Raw genomic sequence first — 26,969 nt, forward strand, 5'->3', positions numbered from 1 at the left:
GGGTCTTTCGTGCCTGCAGGCGCCGGTGGTTTGCGTCACTGTCCGCCGCCGTGCCTCGGGGCTGCTCCGGGCTCCTTTAGAGCCTGCGGTCTCCATGTCCTTCTCCCGGTGTGCCCTCTTGTGGGCTCGGCTCCCGGCGGGGCGCCCGGCTGGGCAGCGGGCAGCCGCCTGCTCTGCCCTTCGCGCCCACGGCGGGCCCTTTCCCGGGGCTCTGGGGTGCGTTCCTGCCGCTGCCGCCGCTTCCTCTAATGCATCCGGTGGCTCCAAAATCCCGAACACGTCCTTGTTCGTGCCCCTGACTGTGAAACCTCAGGGCCCCAGCGCCGATGGCGATGTCGGGGCCGAGCTCACGCGGCCTCTGGACAAGAGTGAGTGCGGGAACTGGCGGGGGGCGGCAGGAGGGAGGTGTACCTGGCCGGGAGGGAGCCAGATCCCTTCCCTGGCGACCCGAGCGTTGTCATGGCGCCCATCAGTGTCTGCCTCCCTCGCCGGCTGCTGAGGCCCTCGCTGCGTACTCCCCAGGGTTTTGCCCCAGAAGTGGCCTTTTCGCTCTCGCTGCTCTCCTCTGAGTGGGTTTGGGACGATGCAGCTGCTTCTGAACCGTCAGGTGCACGACCAGCATCTTTCTGCGTTCCTCCCGCCCCCCACCCCGAGACGGGGCGAGGGAACGAGGCCGTGAGAAGCCTTGGTTGACCGTTGTCGTGGACGGGCGCTCACACTGCCGAGCTGTTCGGGGAGGGAAGGTTTGCCGAGAGGAGCCAGCCTCACGGTCTCGGGGACGTGCGTGGTCAGCCGTGATACAAGGTCATGATGCGGGCGTCCCCGCCGAGGGTGGGAGGGGCCCTGAGCGTTCCAGGCCCCACGGAGGGAGGGACAGCTTCGCGTCAGCGAGTGACAGTGGATTTTGTCCGCAAAACTGCGTTGGATCGGTTTGACAGGGAGTTCTGGGGGGAGTTTGGGATGCTGTGGCTGAGCTTTAAAATTGTTCCCTTGTCCTTTGTAATTGAGACCCGTGATTGTGCATGTCGGTGGGTCGAGTGTGATAATTGGTTAGAGAGCCAGGGAGTGTGCTCTAGCAGGTGCCGTTCTGGAAGGCTGAGGGCGTGCTTGGTCCGATGAGGTACTTGGTGTCCGGGAACTGTCCTGTTAACAACCTTTCAGTTCAGTTTTATTTATTTGAAAGAGAGGGAGAGAGAGAGAATCCTCCTTCCACCTGTTCATTCCCCAGATGTTCAGAGCACCCAGGACTGGGCCAGGCCAAACCAGGAGCTGGGAACAGAATCCACGTCCCTTACACGCATGGCAGGGACCCAAGTACTTGAGCTGCATTTGCCTCCCCTCCTAGGGTGCCCGTTAGCAGGAAGCTGGGAACAGGAGAAGAGCTGTTTCGGAGGAAGTTAGAGATGAGCCCGTGTGGGTGAGAGGGGCCGAAGGAAGACGGCACCTGCTCAGAAAGGAAAGCATCGGAGCGGCCTCAGCGAGCAGGCTCGGAAGAGCCCCAGGATTTTATACCGCAGAATCCTGCCCATACCTGCATAACTTGACAGGTGGTCCCAGCCTTCCCCCACGGAAGGACCCCAGGGGAATCCTGTCCTCCCACCACCAAATGAGCTACCCAGCCGTATAACATCGGTTAACGAAAACTTGGGAGGAATTTCATCCGTTGCACACCCAGCAGACCCTTTGTCCAGGAGCAGACGGAGAGGGGATGGGAGGATGGCAGGAGGAACTGGACCCCGTTCCCTTGCAACCCCTGAGTGCAGACTGCGCTCCCCGCCCTTTCCTGAGGTGCCTGCCTAGCGAGCCAGTGCATTCTCTTCAGCAGACTCTGTGACGCTGCTTCCCCGGTCTGATGACTGGGCACTGTCTCTGCCCCGTTCCACCTTGCTATCCCACTTCCCACTGCTCTCACATCTGAATTCTTGGCGAGAAGACAAGAACCGTAATTTTACCCATCTGTGCAAACAGTGCCAGGATGGAACCCAGGCACTCTGAGATGGGACAGAGGTGTCCCAAGTGCTGTGCTGGACACCTGCTCCATTTCCACAAACTTTTTGAAGGCCCCTGGAAGGCAGCAATTTCAAAATCTTTTGCACCTGAATGAACTTTTATTTATTTGAAGGGCAAAGTTGACTGAGATAGAGATGTTCCATCTGCTGGTTTATTCCGCAAATGACCTGGGATAGAGGGAGGGTGGGGGAGAGAGACATCTTCTATCTTCCATCCGCTGGTTCACTCTCCAAATGACTGGAGCTGGGCCAGTCCTAAGGCAGGAGCCAGGAGCTTCCTCAGGTTCTCCCCTGTGGGTGCAGGGGCCCAAGGACTTAGGCCATCTTCTACTGGGTTCCCAGGCCACAGCAGAGAGCTGGATCGTAAGTGGAGCAGCCAGGACTCAAATTGGTATTCATATGGAATGCCGGCACTGTAGGTTAAAAAGAGTTTATTCACTTTTTTTTATTTGAAAGGGTGACAAAGGGAGAGACAGATCTTCCACATGCTGTTTCATTCCCTAAATGCTTGTGACAGCTAGTTCTGGGCCAGGCTGGAGCCAAGAGCTCCATCCAGGGCTCTCATGTGGGTGGCAGGGGACTCAGTACTTGAACCATCATCTGCTGCCTCCTGGACCATTAGTAGGAAGGTGTGCTGGAAGCAGAGGCAGAGATGGGATTTGATCCCAGGCATTCCCATGTGGGACACGGGTGTCCCAAGGGGTGCCTTAAACTGCTGCACCACAACGCCTGCCCTTTACGAACTTTTTAAAATACCCTTGTGTGTTGTGTGGTATGTGACTTGTTCTTCCAAGCAAGATCTTCCACTTTACTTGCGTTTGGGGACTGTATTATTTTATATTATATTTTTGCTTATTTTAGATTGTGATAAGAACATATAACGTAAAACTTAGCATCTTAGTCGAGTATATTCTCGCTGTTGTAGAATAGATGTTGAACTTTTTTTCATATTGAATCAAACAATAAAACAATAATTTGTCCATTAAACAGTTCCCCGTTTGTCTTATTGTACAGCACAAGTAATTGTGTGAGACAATCTGGTGTATTTATTGTATTCAAATATACACAATTTACCTGAAAACGTCAGTGTCTTTGATGCTTCCACTATGTGGATGGAGTGAAGAAGACGCTGGTTTGTCAGGACCAGGGTTCCTCCTGCTGGGAACCCTTAGGTGCACCTCACTGGGTCGCCGTATGCTGGGCCACTCTTCCTCTCCTGTGTGCAGAGGTGGAATTCACGAGGGTGATTTTTCAGCATTGAGAGGGACCGCAGAGGACAGTGAACTACCACAGCCTTATTCAGCGAGTGGTTAGTGGATCGGATTTCCACATAGAGATAAATCCGCTTCTTGCCTGGAAAGTTGGCTCACAGCTTTGCTGCGTCAGTCTTCCTGTCTTCTTGTACACTCTCTAGGGTGCTCCCTGGCTCTGCCTCTCCTGTAAGGTTCATAGTCCTCCCACTCCTGCTCCTGCTTTTCCCAGGCCATTAGCAGGGAGCTGGATTGGAAGTGGAGCAGCCGGGACTTGAACTGGTACCCATGTGGGATGCTGACTTCACAGGTGCCGGCTAACCCATTGTACCCTCTTCTTCTTTCTTTAAAGTAGGTTAAGAGTTGCATTCTGACCAGTAAAGCAGATTAAGTCCCTAAGCTTTCTTAGCATGCAGATGTGGGATGCAGGCGTCCCAGGCAGTGGTTAATTCTCAATAAATGGAGTCTGTCCTTGGTTTGTACTGAGTTACAGATCAGCAGGAGTTTTTCAGGCAATTACACATGCTTTTCCACTGTGGATACCAAGAAACTGTCACTTCCACTACATCTAGAGAAACATAAACCCAGAAATAACAGGACAGCTGCCTGTGATCTGAGATACGTCGTCTTTTTTACCTCCCTACCTGTCTCATGCTGAATTGCAGGTAAAGACAGAGTTAGAGGGGGAGAAAGAGAGATCTTCCACCCACTGGTTCACTCCCCAAATGGCTGCTAGTGACCAAAGGTGCGATTTAAAAATTCCTCATTCAGAAAACAGTTTTGTTATGGGTGCTTTGTTCAGGCTTCATTTCCTCAGTGAGTTTTGTGTGTGTTGTGGCTGCATGAGAATGTGGCAGTTGCTTCTGTGGGAGGTGAAGGTACAGCTGGTATTTCGTGGGCTGAGTGTGTGGCTGGGTCTGTAAAATCTTCCCCTCTGTAGACTGAGGCAGCAGTTTTTCGTCCTGTCTGACCTTAATATAATCTGATTCATTTAAAATGTGTTACCTTGGCAGGCGTCTAATTCCACTAACCTGATGGGATGGGCGTCTCTCTAGTACTCTTTTTTTTTTTTTTTTTTTTAAGATTTATTTATTTATTTGTTTGAATGAGTTACACAGAGAAGGAGAGGCAGAGAGGTCTTCCATCTGCTGGTTCACTCCCCAGTTGGCCACAACAGCTGAAGCCAGGAGCCAGGAGCTTCTTCTGGGTCTCCCATGTGGGTGCAGGGGCCCAAGGACTTAAGCCATCTTTTACTGCTTTCCCAGGCTGCAGAAGAGAGCTGGATTCAAAGTGGAGCAGCCAGGGCTCGAACCAGCACTCATACAGGATGCCGGCACTGCAGCTGGTGTCTTTACCCACTACACCACAGTGCTGGCCCCTCTAGTACTCTTTTTTTTTTTTTTTTTTTTTTTGACAGGCAGAGTGGACAGTGAGAGAGAGAGACACAGAGAAAGGTCTTCCTTTGCTGTTGGTTCGCCCTCCAATGGCTGCCGCGGCCAGTGCGCTGCGGCTGGCGCACCGCGCTGATCCGAAGGCAGGAGCCAGGTACTTATCCTGGTCTCCCGTGGGGTGCAGGGCCCAAGGACTTGGGCCATCCTCCACTGCACTCCCGGGCCACAGCAGAGAGCTGGCCTGGAAGAGGGGCAACCGGGACAGAATCTGGTGCCCCGACCTGGACTAGAACCCGGTGTGCCGGCGCTGCAAGGCGTAGGATTAGCCTAGTGAGCCGTGGCGTCGGCCCCCTCTAGTACTCTTGAAATGCAGTTGTCTGACCCTGGCTTGACGACTTGTGGTGACAAGGAGCATTCATTTTTAAGAGGCAACCTCCCTTTTTAAGGATTTATTTTTATTTATTTGAAAGGCAGAGTTACAGAGAGAGGGGGAGAGACAGAGAGTGAGATCTTCCATCCACTGGTTCACTTCCCAAATGGCCGCAATGGCCAGGGCTGGGCCAGGCCAAAACCAGGAGCCTAGAGCTTCTTCTGGGCCTTCCAGATGGTGCGTGCAGTGTTCCAAGCACTTGGGTCATCCTCCAGTGCCTTCCTAGGGCCTTAGCAGGGAGCTGGATTGAAAGTGGAACAGCTGGGTCTCGAACCAGTACCCACATGGGATGCTGGCATTGTAGCTCATGACTTTACCCACTACCCCACAGCGCCGGCCCCAAGGCAACTCCTTTTCTTTGTTCAGTTGTTAGGACATTGTGTGGTGTGTGGTAAGTCCCACTGAGATCAGCTTCTGTACCTGCCACTGACTTTAGTTATGCCATTGAGACCGAGATGAGTGTAATCTGTTCTCCCTAAAATCATCATCTCCAAATGAACGGTCATCTTGGCCCTTTAGATATTTGCACGAAAGCCCGATGATCTGGTCCTGGCTGTTGCATTTGCCTTTCTGGGTGCGGGTTAGCTGCACACTGGTTGCCAGTTGTAAATGAATGGAACATGTGTGTCTCAGTGTGGTCTGGCGGACTCTGGAGGCCTCCTCTGAGCCTTGCTCATTCCTCTGCAGTGTGACAGTGGTGTTGTCCTGGCTGACTTTACAGCTGTGTGGACGCTCCATTGCACATTAACCCACCAAGAAGAATCAGCCAGAACCTTCATGTTCTTGAGACACTCATTAGACTCCTGCCTACAGTGTTAGGACTTCTAGTTTCTTTGGCTTTTGGGCATTTTTCTGCCTTAAATGTTGAATTTTGATATCTTTCTTCTAGATGAAGTAAAGAAGATCTTAGACAAGTTTTATAAGAGGAAAGAAATTCAGAAACTGGGTGCCGACTATGGACTCGATGGTAAGGCCCACAGCACGTTGCAGAGATGCTGTCTTACTCCTTATCATCCGTCTTTGGCAGTGTGTGTGGTGTGGGGACAGGTCCCTGCCCTTTGCCTCTGCCTGGGGAGCCAGACTGCACGCAGAAGAGCTGCATGTCCCACCTTCCTGCATGCTGTGCTAGGATTTCAGATTTAGCCCAGCTTGTCAAAAACCAGCTGCACTACCCCACAGCCCAGCCTCATTGGAGAGCCTGGTTTTATATGTATATCTTCTTTTTAAATGAAAACTGAAGCCAAGACTAAGCCCTATGTGTTTTGATTTTGCGTTTTCCACAGCTCGTCTCTTCCACCAAGCTTTCATAAGCTTTAGAAACTATATTATGCAGTCTCATTCCCTGGATGTGGACATTCACATTGTCTTGAATGACATCTGCTTCAGTGCAGGCAAGTATTTAGAGAATAAAATCTCACTGAACATCCTTTGTGCCCTTCCAGTAGCAGAGCGTATTGGTTTTAGGGTGGAGCCTGTCTGTGATAATTCAGTGCTTTGAGAGGAGGTCTTGCAGGTCTCCAGGTAGCTTTTATATTAGGTCCCAGAGCTAGTTTGCATGTGGGAGTCTTCGACTGGAGGAAGTGTATGCCATGGACTCACCCTGTGTTGGTACAGGCCACAGTGAAGGGTGCTCTCTCACAAGACAGGGTCAGAGCAGAGCAGATTCCATCTGTTTCTGCCATTGGTCTCTTTCTCCTTCATGTTGGGACACAGTTCGTGCTATAGAAGGAAAGAACAAGAAAGAGCATCATCATTTTTTTCCTGTGGACAGTTTGGCTTTGGTTATAGTATTTAAATGTATTTCACTCTTAGACTTTACCCCTGTGCCAGGCCCTGAGGGAGAACCTGGATGCAAAGCCAAGGGGGAGCCAGCTTCACTGCTTCTAGCCGCAGTGTGGACTGTCCTTGCTGAGGAATCTGGTCATGTTCATGTTTTCTCTCTGTGGTCTTTGGAATTTAAGACTGTTTGCACCTATGTTTCTCTTTTTGTAACCACAGTCTTTCTTCTTCTCTAATGTGTGTTTCCAGGTTCTTTATTTAAAAAAAATTTTTTTGTATTTATTTGAAAGAGAGCAAGTGAGTAACTGAGCTCTCACCCCCAGTGGCCGTGGCTGGACTGGAAGTCTGGAGTCAGGTGGAATGCAGGCGTTTTTGCCATGGGCCAAATGCCCGCCCCTCCAAGTTCTTTTTTTTTAAATTGAATTCCTGCCAGTGCTCATCTCGGCTTGTACCGGCAGAGTAGCACATGGGGTTTGGCAGGCAGTTTTGTGTTTGCCTTGGTGTATGGGAATAATTGGAGGAAAAGTAAGACAGAGCCAGGCTCTCTGCAAAAGACAGGGGCTCCTGCTCCAGGGTTCAGGCACTGCCCCACTGACCTGGCTTGCTGAGAAGAGACGTTCATGGGGTTCTGTGGCACACAGAATGTGGAGCACACATGTTAATGCAGTGTTTTGCCTTTCAGCTCATGTGGATGACTTATTCCCATTTTTCTTGAGACATGCCAAACAGATATTTCCTGTGTTGGAATGTAAGGATGACCTACGCAAGATCAGTGACCTAAGAATACCGCCTAACTGGTTAGTTTCTTCATTTGTGGATTTTTTTTTTAAAGATATATTTATTTATTTGAAAATCAGAGTTACACAGAAAGAGAAGGAGAGGCAGAGAGAGAGATGTCTTCCATTCAGTGGTTCACTCCCCAGTTGGCTACAATGGCCAGAACTGCACTGATCCAAGCCCAGGTCTCCTACACAGGTGCAGGGACCCAAGGACTTGGGCCATCTTCTACTGCTTTCCCAGGCCATAGCAGAGAGCATAGTTCAGAAGTGGAGCAGCCGGGACTTGAACTGGTGCTCATATTGGATGCCGGCACTGCAGGCGGCGGCTTTATCCACTACACCACAGCGCTGGCCCCCATTTGTGGATTTGAATTCTTCAGTTTCTAGTCTTGAGAGATTAGTGACCATTTATATATTTAAATATATGCATATATATATTTTATTGAATGCTAGATGACAAATTAGAAAGAATCCAGATTATGTTGTATTCTCTAAAAAGCCAGGCAGTTAATTCTGTCAGGTAGTTAATTATTGTTTGTCTGACAAAGCTGGCTTTGGGGTTTTACTTGGGAGAAATAAAGTGGCCCCTTCCGTAGGGCGCTGTCCTTCGGTGGAGGCGTGGCCTTTGTGGTGCCTCGGCCGAAGGCCAGTGTTCCGATTCTCTGCCCTGGGGCTACACTGCAGCATCCAGCACTGGGAGCCTCTGCTAGGTTTCCCCGCAGACCTTTGGTGAGCTGTGCTCTTCTAGGCCCTGTCGGTTCTCACCTTGGGCACATTCAGCCCAGCCCTGGGCCAGGGGCCCACAGGGAACCCACACAGACTGCAGGGCTCCCCGCCCTGCTGCCTTTCTGCTCTTTCAAAGTCTAGCTGCCTCAGTGGCTCTGGACTTCTCTCTGCTGCTGTGCTCAGTGGGCCTCCCCTGCTCTGCCTGGCTTCTACCTCCCCACACTGCTGCTGGGCTGCGGCAGGGCTCAGTTCAACTACTCAGGGCTTTCAGATCTGCTGTCAGTGCCCGAACCGGGGCTGCAGCTCGGTTTGCTGAGTTCTGTACTTGTTCACGGTCCGGGGCAGTGCGGCGGCCGTTCCCATCAGGATGGAAGCAGAAAGCTCAGAGCCTGGGAGTGTTTGCTTTGAGGGTCGTGTTGTTGGAGCTGGAGGGAGTGAGGTGAACTAGGAGAGGTCTTCGGAAAGTTCATGGAAAATGTGCGTTATGAGGAAACTATGCATGGATTTCAAGATTTGTGTGTGTGCCAAAATAAAGTTTTAATTCTTTTCCATGAAATTTTTTAAGTGCTCTTGTATCTGTGGGACTGAGAGCAGTTTGAACTTATTTTTATTAATTCCTGATAGAGAGATTTGTATAATGGGAAAGTTGTCCAAGACATTGATTTGTGTTTGGATTTGGAAATTAGTCATTATTTTAATGTGCATTTGAAAATCATTGCTTAGTTTTTCAAAGACTATCTTATGAAGATTAAGAAGATGTTTCATTTGGAATTTTTTTCACTTTGCCATGATGGATATCAAGGTTAATGGGATTAAGCTGTTTACATATTTGTATCCTAGGTACCCAGAAGCAAGAGCCATCCGGCGGAAGATAATATTCCATTCGGGCCCCACCAACAGTGGAAAGACTTACCATGCCATCCAGAGATACCTGTCGGCAAAATCTGGAGTGTATTGTGGCCCTTTAAAATTACTGGCACATGAGATCTTCGAAAAGAGTAATGCAGCTGTCAGTGAGCTACCAAATCTTTGCTATGTTTTCCTCATTAATTTTCTTGGGGTAGAATGAAGATTGGCGGTAGGGGGTGACATGTAATAATAACAAAAAGACGTGTAGTTTAACAAAAAATTGCCATATTCATTGCACCCAAGAAGCCATTAATTAAAAGATGTACCATTATTTTATGTACAATTAAGAGAGAAAAAATGCTGCCAACTGAACTCTGACGTGCCGTCGATCCTTTGATGCACCCTGATTTCAGACGCCAAAATGTGAGAATGCGTGTGCCATAGAGAGAAGGAAGCACGGCATTGCAGAATCTCTCCTGTACAGAGAAATGCGGAGAGTAACATACCAGGGACCTAGAACCCATTCCCACCTCCAGCAGGTCCTAGCATTTGCTCTACTGGCTTAGTTTATTTTTTGAGCAATAAAATATTGATAGAGTAGAAACTCCTTCTCAGCTCCTGCTTTGCCTCTTCTGAATTAACCACTGCTTGGGAATGATGTTTAATTTACCCACTTTTAGCTTAGACCTCTGATGCCAGCAGCTAGAATTGATGATAAAGACTGGAGCCACTTTTTCAAATCCCAAAGGACTGAAGGCCTGTGGTCTGTGGCCTCATTTCACTTCATGGGCTGCAGGTTGGTTCATGGTTTTAGTAGGACTTTATAATACAACATTAACCAATTTGGACAGGTGATTTGCACTCTATTTTTTTCTGAAGAAAATCTAAGTAATTTGCATATATAATGCTTTTATCTGTAAATACTTGAGACTGTGTTTCCTCAGAACAGTGTTGTCTGTGTTTGTTTTTTTACATCACTGCAGGATATTTATCTGAAGCAGGATACTTACTTTGATAGAATGCTGTTATGTGACTCACAGTCCATATTCAGATCTTGCCAGTTGTTCAGTGAAGCCCCGACCCCAGCTCCTCCAGGATTCCGCCTGAGGTCCCACTGCATGTAGTGGTCAAGTCTAGCTTCCTTTCATCTGGGCCCCTTCCTCAGTCTTCCTTTGTCTCTCATGATCTTTATGTGTTGGAAGACTGCAGGTCAGTTGTGTTGTACACTCCTGCTGTGCTTGGCTGTCTGGTGTTTACTTGTGATTGGATTCAGGCCACCAGCTGGCCAACCAGCCCAGTTTGCCTGAACTTTCCTAGATTTAGCATCAAAAGTCCTTTGTTCTGGGAGACCCCCTCAGGTTGATCACTCTGGTACCCATGGCCTTGATGTTGGCCTTCTCAGGGAATTGTATTAGGAAGTCTTTACAGTGTTACTTTGACTTATAATGTTCTTGAATATAGGCACAATTCATGCTCATGTTAATGAACTCAAATAATTGAGAGGTGTGCAAAGTTAAAAATGGAACCTACTGCGCTTCTTCTGCTTTTGCTATCTAAAGATTCCCATGATTTGAAATATTTCCAAGCTTACCTAGATTATGTAGAAGTGTGACTTGTTTTGGTTTTTATGAAAAAGAGAAAGCATTGGGAATGTTTTGTTTCAGCTATTAAATAAATGGTTTGCAGTGGAGAGAATATTAAACATCCCAAGCCTCTTTTTGCTGTTGCTTGCAAGGTGGAAGTAATTCTGGGTTTGGTTTTGTTATTCTAGGATGTGCCGTGTGACCTGGTAACAGGTGAAGAGCGGGTCACAGTGGGGCCAGATGGGAAACAGGCTGCCCACGTTGCTTGTACTGTTGAGATGTGCAGTGTTACAACTCCTTGTATGTACCTGCTAATTACACAACTATGGTCTGGTATTTTTTATTTTGAAGTACAGTAGAATCTTTATTATGAAAATACATTAAAAATCTAGATGGAATAATTCAACAGATGCCCAGTGCTGCCAACTATAATAAGTGTGAAGCATCTGTCATACTTGCTTCTGATTGTTATTTCCGTTTTTCTCATGAAAGAACCAAAATATTAGTTGATGTTTTCTTTGTACCACTCCCCAGTTTAATTCCTTTCCCATATTATGAACTAAGTACCATCAAGTACTTGATGTGATATGAAGTATCTTTATGTGTCTTTGTATCACCAATACATATTACCTGTCAATACTATGATTTTAAATGCTTATGTGGTTATCATTATATAACTGTTCTTCAACTTTTAAATGCTTATGTGGTTATCATTATATTACTGTTCTTCAACTTTTACTCTATACGTTGTTAGATCTAGTGTTGTTGAAATATCTATGTCTATATATTTGAAATGTATCAGTTAAACTATTATGTAGTATTCAGTCTTATGACTAAAATTATTCATTTCCCTATTAAACAATATTTAGATTGTTTTAAAATTTTCCCCATTATATCCAGTGCCATAGTGAGCTTCTATTTAAGTAGTTTAGGAAACATTATAAATAAAAAGTAACTTTTCCTAATAGGCAAGCATATCTTTTTTGAAAATATAAAAATATAGGTAAGCAAAGAGGAGAAAATGAGCATGCATCATCTCCCAGTCCACCTGCCAGAACCAGCAAGTGGCAGTGTGTTTTCTAGACTGTTTCTGCAGTGTTCAAACTGTTTCTGCATGTACTCAAGTGCACATAGTGAGTCTGTATATTGAATAAAATAGGAATTACACATTATTTACTACTTAGTAACTTTTTGTTTCAGTCAGCTTCTGAGTAAATGGATAGTTTTTAAAAATCAGTGTATTTTAAGTTTAAATGCAAAATAGCACACAACTTTGTACCTCAGAACTTCCTCTCCTCCCTCTTTAGTGTTATTTGTTTATATCCAGATATGCTGTGCAATTTTTAATCTGATGATTTCGCAGTATAAAATGATTTTTTAATGATTTTCTAAAAGCTATTGTGAATATATGAAATTTTTAAAAAGTTCTCTGTTTTTTGGTATTTTGAGAAGGAAAATATGTATGACCCACAAAGAGCAGAATAATAGGATTGGAAGTGTTTTGGCATTTGAAAATAAGATGAGGCACTAATTTTGCCAGAGTGCTGGGCCTAAGCCTCCTAGGCTAGTGTAACTGGGGCCCAGGGAATTACACGTTCTGCTCCTGACAGCTGGCTGGTCTCCCTTCACAGAGGTTTCACTAGTAGAGGCAGGGTGTGTACTGCTTGTTCCTAGAAGCCAAGATAGTTGTTTTCTTCTTTCACTACTCGGGCTGTGTCTGAGACTGTGGAGAAGAGAACGAAGGGACCTGCTCAGTGTGGGAGGCAGTGCAGCAGAGTGGTCAGAGGGCGGACTTCGGCACCACATGGCCTACGCTTGAATTTCCTCCCTAGTCCTACTAACTATGTGGCCTCAGGCAAATAATTTCTTGAGGCCTCGATTTACTCTTAAAATGGAGATAATAATTCTTAGCCCACTGGTTTGTTGTGAGGATTAAATGCGGCATAATTATAAAACATTTAGAATAAGTCTGCCAGAGCAGAAGCACCCAGTAACTGGTGATGATAATTATGGGGTTAATGAGAGCTTGCATTTTGGTGTTGTGATCTGTTTATCATTCAAGTAGGTTGTGTTGCTCATGATAACTTTTTCATTTTAAGATGAAGTGGCGGTAATTGACGAAATTCAAATGATTAGAGATGCAGCCAGAGGATGGGCCTGGACCAGAGCACTTCTAGGTGGGTCTTTCTGCCATGAAACCTGCGCTTTAGGGCATTTGCACTGAAAGGCATTTATCTGCTCGACATTGCAAACAGAGTCAGATCCTCTCTCTCCTAGTACAAATCATTCAGAACAGCCAGCTAAGTTTGTTTTGATTTTCTAAATATTAATAATGGAGGCCGGCGCCGCGGCTCACTAGGCTAATCCTCCACCTAGCAGCGCCGGCACACCGGGTTCTAGTCCCGGTCGGGGCGCCAGATTCTGTCCCGGTTGCCCCTCTTCCAGGCCAGCCCTCTGCTGTGGCCAGGGAGTGCAGTGGAGGATGGCCCAGGTGTTTGGCCCTGCACCCCATGGGAGACCAGGAAAAGCACCTGGCTCCTGCCATCGGATCAGCGCGGTGCGCCGGCCGCAGCGCGCCAGCCGCGGCGGGCATTGGAGGGTGAACCGACGGCAAAAGGAAGACCTTTCTCTCTGTCTCTCTCTCACTGTCCACTCTGCCTGTCAAAAAAAAAAAAAAGGAAAATCTGTTTTCCGTGTTATACAAATAAGTAAAATCATGTAGCAAGTCTCTTATTTACACCATCACAATTAGTGTTTTCGTGTTTCATGCTAGTCTGCGTTTTTCTACATGTGATGCTTTGTGAGCTACAGTTTTGTATTTTGCCATATTCAGTTCTAGTGTTCCATGGGCATTTTTTGGACCACGTTATTAATGTGATTACATGTTCTTCATTGAAGAATAGCACTATAATTTGTTCTCTAGAGTTGAACATTTTCCCCTATTATTAATAATTCTGCCGTAAAAGTCTTTGTGGTCATAGCTTTCTACCTTGTATTATTTCTTTGGGATAGGAGCCTGGCAGTAGAGTTCTTGAGGTCCATGGACGTGAAGGAACGTTTCTGCTGCTTGGTCTGAGAGTGAATTTTTGGTCAGTTTGTTGCAGGGCAGGTGTTTTCAAATTAAAAGTAGGCCTGCGCCACGGCTCACTTGGCTAATACTCCGCCTGCGGCGCTGGCACCTCGGGTTCTAGCCCCGGTTGGGGTGCCGGATTCTGTCCTGGTTGCTTCTCTTCCTGTCCAGCTCTCTGCTGTGGCCCGGGAGTGGAGTGGAAGATGGCCTAGGTGCTTGGGTCCCTGCACCCGCATGGGAGACCAGGAAGAAGCACCTGGCTCCTGGCTTCGGATCGGAGCAGTGTGCCGGCCTTAACGGCCATTTGAGGGGTGAACCAACCGAAAAGGAAGAACTTTCTCTCTGTCTCTCTCTTACTGTCTAACTCTGGCTATCAAAAAATAAATAAATAAAAGTAAATAGCTGAACTGTTTTTTCAAAAAGAGTATGCATTGAAGCCTGTTATGTAAAATAGATGGAGGTGGATATGCTTATAGGTAAGGAGCTTGGATTTCCTTCTGCTTTGCAACCCCAGCCTCTTAGGAACTTCAGTAATTCCATGGATTTGGGTTTGAAAAACCCAAGTATAGGATCAATGTTCAGGGCTGGCATCAAAATGCCAGGTTCTGGTCTTGGCTGGCTTCACCCAGAAATAGACTCGAAACCTTGGCTCTGCCTTGAGATTTATAAAATTGGAGATAATCTTTTTCCCAATGGAAGGTGGTGGTGGTTTTGAGGTTTATCTCACAAAGATAATATTTGTGAAAACACTTGGTAAAGTTATAAAGGTAATTAAATCATATTTCTGCTGTGGTAAGTGCTTCATATTCTTAATCTTTAAAATATTTTAAAAATTCCAATTTTGCATTTGCAGGGCTGTGCGCTGAAGAAGTGCATTTGTGTGGAGAATCTGCTGCCATTGACCTGGTCACTGAGCTCATGTACACAACTGGGGAGGAAGTGGAGGTACTAGCTTACGTGCTGTGTTCTCAAGGGTTGGCCACGTCAGATAGCCCAAAGTCCTGGAGCCCAGAGAGAGAAAATCACAGCTGAGCTGCCAGGAGGCTTCATTTCTGACAGAGTGGCCATCGCGGCCGGAGTCTTCCAAAAGCACAGGAGAGCCTCATTTTCTCAAGGCAGAACCTTTTGGGCTTTGACCCCACAGAAGTTGATGGTTTTCAGAATTTTGTGTGTGAGGTTTTAGGGCCTTTGATATACACCTAATTTTCAGGCACAGTTTGCGTCCCTTTCTCGTCCCTTTCTCAGATTCCTGGTTTCCTTTTAATGCTAATTTTCTTTTTGTTTACCAGAATTCTATAATATAAGATTAAGAAATGTCTTTTTTTTTTTTTGAAGAAGGTTGGAGTTTTTTTAGAAGTTTGTTTATTTATTCGAAAGGCAGAGATACAAAGAGTGATTTTCTATCTGCTGGTTCACTCCCTAATTGCCCACAACAGCCAGGAGTCTGGGACTCAGGTCGGGTCCCCCATATATGGGTCCAAGTACTTGAGCCATCACTGTTCTCTCCCAGAGTGCACATTAGTAAGCTGGAATCGGTAGTGGAGTCAGGACTTGAACTCTGATATGGAATGTGGCTGTCCACATGCTTAATCAGTTGTGCTAAATGCCCATCCCAGAAGAAATACTTTTGAATTGGGCCATTATTTTAGTTTTGTGCTCAGCTTTCAGGAGAGGTAGTGGAATGTAGTGGAAGAAACTTTGGATTCCAGTCTGGACTTTGCTGTTTTTGTTTTCATTCTGAGGCAAATCACAGAAGGCTAGAACTGGAAAAAAGCCTCAGACCTCATCTTCTATTAGGTTCTACTTTATTTGTTCATAAAATGGAAATAACATTTTATTATCCTTTTGGATTTATCTAATTGCCATGAAAATAAAATATATGTGAAAATGCTTTGAAAATGTATGAAATACTATGACATTTTATTAATTTAGAAATGCCAGGAGTACTGATGATAACACTTAAAATATCAAAATAAATGTTTTTCTGTGTTTTTCCCTTGAAAATGTTGGTACCAGGGCTGGTGTTGTGGTGCATTGGGTAAAACCACCTCCTGTGATGCTGGCATTGGCTATTGGAGTGCTAGTTCAAGTTCCAGCTGCTGCTCCATTTCCAATCCAGCTCCTTGCTGATGCACCTGGGAAGACAGTTTCTGATGGCCCATGTGTTTGTGCCTATGCCACCCTGGTGGGAAATCCGCATGGACTTCTGGGCTTCTAGTTTCAGCCTGGCCCAGCCCTGGCTGTTGCTGCCAGTTGGGGAGTATACTCTCTTTCTCTGGCCTTCCTTTTCATTCCGCCTTTCAAATAAATGAAATAAATCTTTTTGAAAAAGAAAAACATTTACATTTGTCAGTTTTTAGCTATTTTTTAATGGGAGCATCATTTTTAAGAGATTTATTTATTTGAAAGATAGAGTGACAGAATGTGGGGGGTGAGGGGCAGTGGCAAGCCAGAGAAAGCTCTTCGATCAAAGACCAGGGCTGGGCCAGGCTTAAGCCAAGAGCCTGGAGCTCCATCTGGATTTACTGGGTGGGTGCAGGGGCCCAAGCACTTGGGCCGTCATCCATTGCTTTCACAAGCATGTTAGCAAGGAGCTGGATCAGAAGTGGAGCAGCTGGGACTCAACAAGCAGCAGCTTAAACTGCTGTTCCACAAACCAGCCACTGCTTTTAGTTCTCATTGCTTTGTGAGCTTTTCATTTAACTATTAGAAGACGTTAAGCTGGCTGTGTTATTTTACCAGTTGATGTTTTTGTTATAGGTTCGACACTACAAGAGACTGACCCCTATTTCTGTGTTGGATCATGCACTAGAATCTCTAGATAACCTTCGCCCTGGGGACTGCATTGTGTGTTTTAGCAAGAATGATATTTATTCTGTGAGTCGACAGATTGAAATTCGGGGATTGGAATCAGCTGTAATATATGGCAGTCTCCCACCTGGTAATTATTGACTTTCATCATGACATAATATGAGATCTCTTGTCTGCATTTTTATTGACAGTCGTACAAAAAGTAGAATGAATTAAATTAAGCTGCTTGATGTAGTACTAATTTATTATAGGTCAAAGATTTCTGTAGTTCATCTTAATAGGAATACAAGTATTTTAATTATTTATAGTCTTGTTACTAGACTGTGTTTTCATTGTTAAATTTATGATTTTCATATAGGGATGTCATTAAATATGGATTTGGTTATAACCTTCAAGTTGTAGTCCTGGAATCTGTTACTAAATATCCTCAGAAGTGATGAGGTTCAGGGGTTAGGGGTTGTGTTGCCATAGAGGGTGTACTTAAAGGAGTGGAAGTGAAGTCTAAGTGGCTCTTCAAGGCTATGAAGATGTAAGGTTGGAAAGAATAAAGTTTTATCTGTAAGCTTGGAAGGAGCAGGAGGTAGGGGTTTCCAAGCTGTTCTTAGCATGATACAGTGAAAGACTGGGACTACTGATTTAATGTAAACTCTTCCTGTTTTAGGGACCAAACTTGCTCAAGCAAAAAAGTTTAATGATCCCAGTGATCCATGCAAAATCCTGGTTGCTACAGATGCAATTGGCATGGGACTCAACTTGTGAGTAATTTATTTTAATAAGCCAGAAATATTCAATAAGGCAAGTTTTTTTTTTTCTAATTGGCATTAACAACCAAACACTTTAAGAGAATGTGCATTATAGAACAAATTGAGATTTATCTTGCTTAAACCTGTTGAGAGAATAAAAAGAAAATTTCATACAACACCACACTTTTGAGTGCTGCTCCCTACTCCTGCTAACCTGTATTACCTTGCTTTATTTTCAGTTTCTCAGTTATCAGATGAGTCCCTATCATGCAGTGGGGCTAGCCAGTATCTCTCATGGTAACAGTGTAAAGCCTAATATATTCCACCCTAGGTGATGAAGGTTGCTATACCTTCATGAATCAAAGAACTATTAAAAGGGGCCGGCGCTGTGGCGTTGCGGGTAAAACCGCTGCCTGCAGTGCCGGCATCCCAAATGGGCCCGGTTCGAGACCCAGCTTCTCCATTTCCGATCCAACTCTGCTGTGGCCTGGGATAGCAGTAGAAGATGGCCCAAGTCCTTGGGCCCCTGCACCCACGTGGGAGTCCTGGAGGAAGCTCCTGGCTCCTGGCCTCGGTTCGGCGCCTCTCCGGCCATTGTGGTCAACTGGGGAGTGAACCATCGGATGGAAGACCTCTCTCACTCTCTCTCTCTCTGTCTCTCTTTCTCTCTCTCTGTAACTCTGACTTTCAAATAAATAAATAAAAGAACTATTAAAAGCTATTAACAGCAGCCAACTTTTTTGTATGATATAGCTTTTTTCTCGAAGAATATTTATTTATTTATTTAAAAGGCAGAGTGATAAAGATGGAAAGAGAGACAGAGACAGACATGTCTTCCATTGCTGGTTCATTCCTAGAATGCTGACAACCAGTAAGGGCTACACCAGGATGAAGCCAGGAGCTAGGAGTTCCATCCAGGTCTCCCAGTGGAACTCAAGGACTTGGGCAGTGATCTGCTGCCTCGCAGGCGTGTTAGCAGGAAGCTGGATCTTAAGCATGAAGTAGCCGGGACTCAGAGCAGGGACTCAAGTTAGAGGATATAGGCATTCCAAGTGACAGCCTAACCCATTGTACCACTATGCCAGCCCCATCAGCCAACTTTTTGAAACAGTAAGAGAATGCTGACTGTGTTATCTGGAAAAAATTTATTTAATGTAGCTTTGTTGAAGTATAATTTACGTATCACACAGTTTATCCATTGCAAATACATATTTTTGGTGGTTTTTACTGTATTACCATACACAGCTTGTAGAACATACTATTTGAAGGCAAGAAACAGAGCTACCAGCCAGCATCTTTTCTTTATTTTTTAAGTAGCAAGCAAGCTTGCAAGTACAATCAGAGTGAGTGTTTTTGTGATGGTCCAGGTAACAGAGGGGTTCGACATACAGTCTGTGGGATCACTTTTATTTGTATTTCAGGAGCATAAGGAGAATTATTTTTTACTCCCTCCTAAAGCCCACTGTCAATGAAAAAGGCGAAAAAGAAATAGAACCAATCACTACCTCTCAGGCCCTGCAGATTGCTGGCAGAGCTGGTAGATTTAGCTCGCAGTTTAAAGAAGGAGAGGTTACAACAATGAATCGGGAGGACCTCCGATTATTAAAAGAAATTTTGAACAGGCCTGTGGAACCTATAAAGGTAAGGTGTAACATGCTAATTACTGCTTCTCGGGGAGTGACCCACCACCCAGACTCTTGCCTCACACCTAGAATCAGAAATCAGCCAAAGAGGCTTCGGCCCCCCCCCCCGGTCTCGTGTGTGTGCCATGTCTGGTTCCTCCAGCATCGCCGCTATGAAGAAAGTGGTTCAGCAGCTCCGGCTGGAGGCCGGCCTCAACCGAGTGAAGGTTTCCCAGGCAGCTGCAGACTTGAAACAGTTTTGTCTGCAGAATGCTCAACATGACCCACTGTTGACTGGAGTATCTTCAAGTACAAATCCCTTCAGACCCCAGAAAGTCTGTTCCTTTTTGTAGGAATCCTTCAGAGGGTTCCTGAACCACTTCTCATTAACCGGTGAATATTCATTCATTCAAGAGAGCTAAATTTGAAGCCTGTACAAAAGCTTCCCTTAACACGTGCCATAATATACAAACTTCTACTTTTGTCAGTCCTAACATCTACCTCTCTGAATTTTCATGAATTTCTATTTCACAAGGGTAATTATTTTATATGCACTGGCAGCAGCATACAATAAAATACTTAATATATATATATATATAAAAAAAAGAAATCAGCCAAAGAAAACTTTGTGCCTTGAGAACCACATTTTAAAAAGCTCTGCTTTATTGTTTTGGAGAGATGCAGAGACCCCTTGATGAGGGAGTAGTGTGCGCATGAAAGATAGCAGTTGAGTAAGTTTAGCTACCCAGTTTCTCTTCAGTTACTCCTACAGTCTAGCACATGGAGCTATGGCAGTGGATCGAAAAATTACCAGAAACTTGAATATAGGAAAAGCCCTAGGATGTGGGACAGAAGCAGCACTGAGCAATGCGACTTCTAGCTGATAAAGACAAGTTTGTTTTGGTTAGTGCACTTAATGAATCAGAAGTGTACTGGGGTCCCTGACTTAACAATTTTTCAACTTTGTGATGATGTGAAAGTGATATACATTCAGTAGAAACCAGGCTGGATTTGAATTTTGACCTTTTTTTGCTAGCTTACATAGTCCAGTGCTCTTGTCATGTTCACGAGGGTAAACAGCTGGCACTTTGCAGTGTGGTCTGTGTAGTGCTTAGTGAGGATATTCAGTGGATTAGGTGGATTCAGTGCATTTTCACCTTAGCATGAGTTTATTTAGACATAACCCCGCTGTAAAGTGAGGAGCATCTGTACGTATTTTAAACAAACCAACTTTTTTAAAGATTTATTTTATTGTATTTGAAAGGCATAGTGACCGTGAGGTGGAGTTGAGAGGTTCACAGAGAGAGTAAACGATCCACTGGTTCATTCCGCAAATGGCAGCAGTGGCTGGGACTGGTCCAGGCTGAAGCCTGGAGCCTGGAACTCCATCTGCATTTGGCAGCAGGTTTCCCAAGCACTTGGGCCATCTTCCACTGCTTTCCCAGGCACATTAACATTAGCAGGGAACTGGATGGGAAGTGGAGTAACAGCCTTGAACTGGCGCCTGTATGGGAGGCTAGTGTTGCAGGTGGTGGCTTAATGCACTGTGTCACAACACTGGTCCCTAAACAAGCCAACTTTTAAGAAGTAGTTAAAATTTAAAGTTACCTGGAAAATTCATTTACAAGGCTCATCTCATTGGTTAGTGATACTTGGTAAAGGGGAATCAAAAGGAGAAAATGTAAAGTTAAAGTCCAAAAAATAAAGAATAAAGCAAGAAAGTTGTGGTTGAAATCCCTTCTGTAGGGGCTGTAGTTATAGTTCCAAGTGGCTCCCAGTGCAGCTGACAGTGACACAGCCCTGTGTCCTTCCAGTGTGCCTCATGCCCTGTACTCAGACTCTTCCTCCCTTAGGATTCCGATTTCTCGTCTGCTTTCCTCTTTCTCTTTTCTGTTCACTTTCTTTTACTCTTGCTTCATTTCTTAGATTTACTTGTGGGCATTTCTTAACCCTACAGTATACAGTTGAAGAGAAAACAGATGTCCAGTTTAGAAATTTTCTTGTGTATTTATGTCATTTTTATTGCCCTGATTAAAGCAACTGGCTTTTCCTTGTTCATTTTTATTCAGTGGGGAGAATTGAGATGTGGAAAATAGTTTTATCCTTGAAAGCATTTTGCTGCCCCATCCAAACATCCCAGGTTTTAGAAATATCGCTGCAATATAAGCCAAAGAGTTTCTACTTAATGAGCATTATCTGTCATTTTTACTAAATCAGCTTATCTTCTCTAGTCGTAACAAAAGGTTAATGAGGACTTTTTTCCCCCCTCCATTTCACTCAAGTGCTGGGCACTTGGTAAGAGTTTAGCCCACATGTGGGACTAAGTTGAAACAACTTAGGAAAATTTGTCCTTGGAAATAAAACCCAGTTTACGAGTGGTTTCTCCTTTCTTTTGATTGCAGGCAGCCGGTCTTCATCCAACTGCGGAGCAGATTGAGATGTTCGCCTACCACCTCCCTGACACGACGCTTTCCAACCTCATTGTAAGTGGCTGCACACTGTCCTTTCTCTTCTAACAGGTACTAGGTAACCTCGTGGGCAAGAGTACATAACCTGCTTTTGTGAAGCTGCTGTTTGTAAAATTTATCTTGCAAGTACAAACTTTCTTTCAGAATTTCCTGGGACTTTCGTCCTGAGGAATTTTCTTTCTGAGTGTCTCAGGTTGGGAAGGAAGTAGTGGAAATCTATTGCCTTCAGGAGGCAGTGACTAAAGCAGACCTTTGTAGAAGTTTCTTAAGAAGTGCAGACTGTCTTTTGTAGATGTGAGCACTTTATTCATGCCCAGCTAGGCAGTCCAGTAATTTCATGTATCTGTTTTCTCCCAGGATATTTTTGTTGACTTTTCACAAGTTGATGGGCAGTATTTTGTCTGCAATATGGATGATTTTAAATTTTCTGCAGAGTTGATACAACATATTCCACTAAGTCTGCGAGTGAGGTATGTGTTCTGCACAGCCCCTATCAACAAGAAGCAGCCTTTTGTCTGCTCGTCTCTGTTACAGGTAAGCCTCCATCTTTGTGATACTTTCAGTAGATTCGGGGTGATGCAGTTTCCTCAGCAGTTATCTGAGATAAAGACTGTAAATTATAGACTCTGTAAATATATGAATAGAATGCTGCTCTTTTTTTTTAAGTGGATGCACTTTATATTTGGGTTTATAACCTTTGTAAAGTAATGAAAACACAAATATTTAAACATTTTTAGGAGGGGACTTTGGCTGATGACGCAGTTTTTCCCTTTGTGGCTTGCGGTGCTGGTATTATTATTTGGAAGGGGAAGGGTGCCGGGCTCACAGTGACGACAGTATTCAGTGTTCTTAACTGTCAGGCGCTGAGCTGGGGGTGCTGTGGCTCCTGAAGGGCACAAAATCTGGTTGGGCCCAGAAAGCGCAGTGCAACCTGAGTTTCACCCCCACCCTTTAGTACCTGTTGCCTGAGCTTGGCACGTTCTCCCCACCCCACCAGATACAAGGTCACTTCCTCTCAGTCTTTTCCTGACTCATTGAGGTTTGTTGCCAGCTTAGCCTTCTGCATGCCAGCTCCATTCTCTTCAAATCTGTTTCCTAATTAAGTACGTTGCCTTTGTGAACCAAATTGGAACGTAAGATGGGTTGCACGTGGCTGCCCCCAGCCCCGGTTCTCCTCAGCAGCTACTGTCAGCAGTTCCTGTCTGTGCCGACCCTGCGCGGAGCTTTCACCCACATATGTGTTCATGTCAAAATTCTGCTTGTGTTGTTGGGCGTGTTTCCTTGTGAGCGTTACCATAATGAATTATTCTGTAGCTTGCCTTCTTCTTTTCCTCTTCACAACTTGTTTTAGAGGTCTTCCATGTCCAGATATTTACCTAGAAAACTTGTTTCTTAGAACTGGGTTTGTGAGAGAGTTGGCTGCCATAAGATTGAAGATGATGGAATAGTTTTTATTTTAGTTTCTTTTTTTTTTTATTTGAAAGGCAGAATTCAAAGAGACAGCATGGTTTCATCCACTGGTTTACTCCCCAAATGGCCATAAAGCAAGGGTGAGGCCAGACGGGAGCCAGGAGCCAAGAGCCAGTAATTTCATGTGGATCTCCTGTGTGGGAAGCAAGGACCTAAACACATTTTCTGCTGCTTTTCCAGACACATTAACAGGGAGCTGTGTCAGAAGTGGGGTGGTCAGGATTTGAGTCCATACTCATATGGATGGGTACAGGCAGTATTTCAGGCTGTGGCTTACCCTGTGTCACAATGCCAGCCCCAGTAATGGGACAGCTTTAAGGTGCTGTAAACTGACCCAGCAGAGCCTGTTCCCCGGCCTTGACTCCATGTATACCACCCATCTAGCAGCTATACTAACGAAGCAGAGACTACTAAAAGCCACATGTGTTTGGAACAGTTCAGGTCAACAGATGATTGTGTTTGCTATTTAAAGATCGGGGGTGAAATAGAGAGGTGGTTTCGTTTTTGTCTTGGTCTCCATCGTTGTTGAATTCTAAACAGGCCCAGTCCCATAATGGCCTCTGATGTCCCTCAGGACTATCTTTGAAACTGCTCCTCAGACCTGCTTTAGGGCCATCTGCTGGGTGGTGGCCTCGGGACAGCTGGGCATCTCTCCCTGCCCTCACTGGGCAGCTCCTCACTTAGCCCTTTTACATACTGGTCTTTTACTGCTTGTTTGAAGCCAGAAGTAATTACATGTAACAGAAGAGCTCCTGCTTGGCGTTTCCTGCTTAGCAACTTAGCATTGGCACACTTCTGTCCTCGGTGGCTGCTCTGCTTGACGTCGACTGAATAACACCAGGCTCAGTAGAATAAAATCTTAGCGTTCCTTTACTACAATTGATCTGAAATTGTCTTCCCTCTGATGTATTAATCTTGCTTAAATTAAACTTTGAGAGATAATTTTCCCTAAGTAGAAAATAAACCATTTGAAATCTTTATGCTTGAAGCTAAAGATTTTATTTTATTGTTTAAGATTTGTATTTTTTTTTATTTGCAAGGCAAAGAGAGGCAAACAGAGATCTCTCATCTGCTGTTTCACTCCCCAGATGCACCCAGCAACCAGGGATGAAGCCACAAGTGAGGAACTCAGTCTGGGTCCCCCATGTGGGTGGCAGGGACCCAGATACTTTAGCCATCACCTCTGTCTCCCAGGATACACATCAACAGGAAGCTGGAACTGGGAGCAGAGGTGGGACTTTTGAACCCAGGCACTTTCCTGGAATGCAGGCATCCCAAGTGGTGTCTTAAACTGCACACCAAGTGCCGGCTCCTGAAGATTTTAAAATCTTATTTGATGAATCTTAACATGCCAAGTGTTCCTGTCTTCTGTAGTACAGGTGATGTGTAACAATGCCCAATGTTTTCTGGGGTGTAGCATGGTTTTCAAAGCACATTCCCCAACAATTTCTTGTGATTCAAGATGGAGAATAAGGGGACTGGCATTGTGGCACAGAGGGTTAAGACACTACCTGTGATACCGGCATCCCATATGGACACCAGTTCATGTCCTGGCTGTTCCACTTCTGATCCAGTTTCCTGCTAATGCACCTGGGGAAGCAGCAGAGATGGTCCAGGTTCTTGGGCCCCTGCCACCCATGTGGATGACCCAGAAGAAGCTCCTGGCTGCAGCCTGGCTCGGCCCTGGCTGTTAAGGCCTTTTGGGGTATGAACCAGTAGATGGAAGATCTCTTTCTCTCTCTCTTCTATGTGCCTCTCCCTTTCTCTCAGCCTTTCCAATCAATCAATAATTTTTTTTTTTAAATGAGCCTCTCATCAACATGAAAACTATGTAGAAAATAAATCTGACATTAGGTTACATATTGTCAAAACTAAGGACATATTTTCAAAAAAAAAAAAATAATAAAAGTGGTTGATGTGCTGGTCTCAAGTTACTGATGAGGAAGCTGAAGCTAAAAGCCACATAGCTGGTAGGAGACAGAGTCACAGGCAACTGGCCTCACACCATGCCGCATCAAAGTTTCTTTAGGAACAGGCATTTGGAGCAGTGGTTAAGATGCTGCATGGGATATCTGCATCCTTCCTGGGAAGCAGCAGGGGCTGGCTCAGGTAGCTGGGTCCCTGCACCCATATAGGAAACCTGGCTTGAATCTGGGCTCAGGGCTTCCACTGGACCGAGCTCCAGCTGTTGTCCGCATTTGAGGAGTGATCAGGCAGATGGGAGGGAGATCCCTTGTTGTGTGTGTGTGTGTGTGTGTGTGTGTGTATTTCTCTCATTCTTTGAGTCTCTGGCCTTTAATATAAAATGAAAATAAATAAAAATTTTTAAAAGGTTCCTTGTAATAAGGGAGGCCATTAACAAGAAAGAGAAAATAAAGCTCCCATTTGAGTTTATGGAACTATTATATGATGAGGCAGAAGTAGGTATCTTAAGGCATCAAATATTCAGAAATAAGAGTTAACAGATTTCAGCCCTGAAGAGTTAATCCTTGTACAACTTCTGATTACCATGGCTTGGAAAAAGAAGAAAGTCATCCTTTATATATTTTAGGCAGAAATGTCTTTATAAAGTATTAATGTTCTTGAAGAATTGGAAAAGTTTCAAGGAGGAAAGAAGCCAGCCTGTTTATTGAAACACAACCACAGTTAACATTTGCTGTGCTTTTTTCCTTTTTCTTTGTAATCACAGACTTAAGGGAATTCTGATTCTTATAGCAAAGTTTTCTTTTTTCCCTCTCAGTTTGCCAGGCAGTTCAGCAGGAATGAGCCCCTGACCTTTGCTTGGTTACGCAGATACATCAGATGGCCTTTACTTCCGCCTAAGAATATTAAAGAGCTCATGGATCTTGAAGCTGTCCACGACGTCTTGGATCTTTACCTGTGGCTAAGGTACCAAATCAAAGGTTCCAAGGTTTTATTTTTCTCTTCCAAATTAGGCACCTATTTGCAAGGTGTTCTGTATTATGTTTATTGTTCAGAAGGTAGTTGAGTGTGGTTTATGTGCACCATTCCAGAATTGACTTAGTGATGATGCTGGTTAGGGTGGCAAGATGAGAGGCTGCACCAGAGCCTACCTGCTCATCGTGGTCTTGGGACCAGAGGTGTTGGTGTCCCCCAGGAGCCCGTCAGAAGCATAGCATCTCAGGCCTGTCCCGGGCGTATTCAGAATCTGACCTTAGCAGGCTCCCTGGTCGCTTCACTTGTGCATTCACATTTGAGAAGCCATGTTCTGGAGCAGGGCTTCTCAGAGGAGGGGCGAGTCCCCCTCAGACATCAGAATCACTTGAGACACATGTGCTGGCCCACCCTCATAGTGACGCGCTCCTCAGGTGTGTTGGGCAGAAATGAAGGGTGAGCAGAGGCACTGGGCAGAGTTTATTTAAAGAATAATAATCACATGTATGATTGATCCCCTACAAGATGTAGGGTGTGTCATTGAAATCAATCCAGCAACTCTGACGAGCTGGTGCTATGATGTACTATGTCTCTCCTCAGCTACCGATTCATGGACATGTTTCCAGATGCCAGCCTCGTCCGTGACCTCCAGAAAGAACTAGATGGCATTATCCAAGAAGGGGTACACAGCATCACCAAACTGATTAAAATTTCTGAGATGCAAAAGCTGTTGAATTTGGAGAGCTGCTCTCCAGGGAGCCCGTCACGCTTGTCAGGAACCTTGAAGGGCCAAGCTCGGAGGACTCGTGGCACCAAAGCCGTGGGGAGTAAAGCTGCCGAGCCACCCAGCCCTGACGCAGGAGGGGTGCCCTTGACCTCCAGACTGGTGCAGCAAGGGCTCCTCACTCCAGACATGCTGAGGCAGCTAGAGAAGGAGTGGCTGATGCGACAAACTGAGGCTGACAAAGAGAGAACAGAGTCTGGGACTCAAGCAAAAGGAACACGAAGAAAGAAGAAGGAACCTAATTCTGATTAGTTTTCGTGTTTTTTTTTTTTTTTTTAAATTTTGCAAATAAAATCTATTTTAAATCTTT

General features: G+C 45.2%; 2 protein-coding genes across 3 annotated transcripts; both read left to right on the plus strand.

Annotated features, from left to right (window-relative positions):
* SUPV3L1 (Suv3 like RNA helicase) lies at nucleotides 1-26,969 on the plus strand. Of its 2 annotated transcripts, none has more exons than XM_002718445.5 (15): nucleotides 1-368; nucleotides 5,970-6,047; nucleotides 6,364-6,471; nucleotides 7,542-7,656; nucleotides 9,205-9,373; nucleotides 10,985-11,096; nucleotides 12,896-12,973; nucleotides 14,720-14,811; nucleotides 16,627-16,807; nucleotides 17,339-17,432; nucleotides 18,842-19,061; nucleotides 21,445-21,525; nucleotides 21,868-22,044; nucleotides 25,721-25,869; nucleotides 26,476-26,969. In XM_002718445.5, the coding sequence occupies exons 1-15, from the start codon at nucleotides 95-97 to the stop codon at nucleotides 26,909-26,911; spliced, it is 2,364 nt and encodes a 787-aa protein (XP_002718491.3). In that variant the 5' UTR covers nucleotides 1-94; the 3' UTR covers nucleotides 26,912-26,969. The 2 variants fall into 2 exon arrangements, with proteins under 2 accessions (XP_002718491.3, XP_017204221.3); XM_017348732.3 differs by having other exon boundaries at nucleotides 25-368; nucleotides 9,205-10,009.
* On the plus strand, nucleotides 19,160-19,652 carry LOC108178480 (guanine nucleotide-binding protein G(I)/G(S)/G(O) subunit gamma-5). Its single transcript, XM_051823228.2, has one exon. The coding sequence runs from the start codon at nucleotides 19,189-19,191 to the stop codon at nucleotides 19,393-19,395; it is 207 nt and encodes a 68-aa protein (XP_051679188.2). The 5' UTR covers nucleotides 19,160-19,188; the 3' UTR covers nucleotides 19,396-19,652.

Source organism: Oryctolagus cuniculus, chromosome 15 (genome assembly GCF_964237555.1).
Source record: "Oryctolagus cuniculus chromosome 15, mOryCun1.1, whole genome shotgun sequence".
NCBI lineage: Eukaryota > Metazoa > Chordata > Mammalia > Lagomorpha > Leporidae > Oryctolagus > Oryctolagus cuniculus.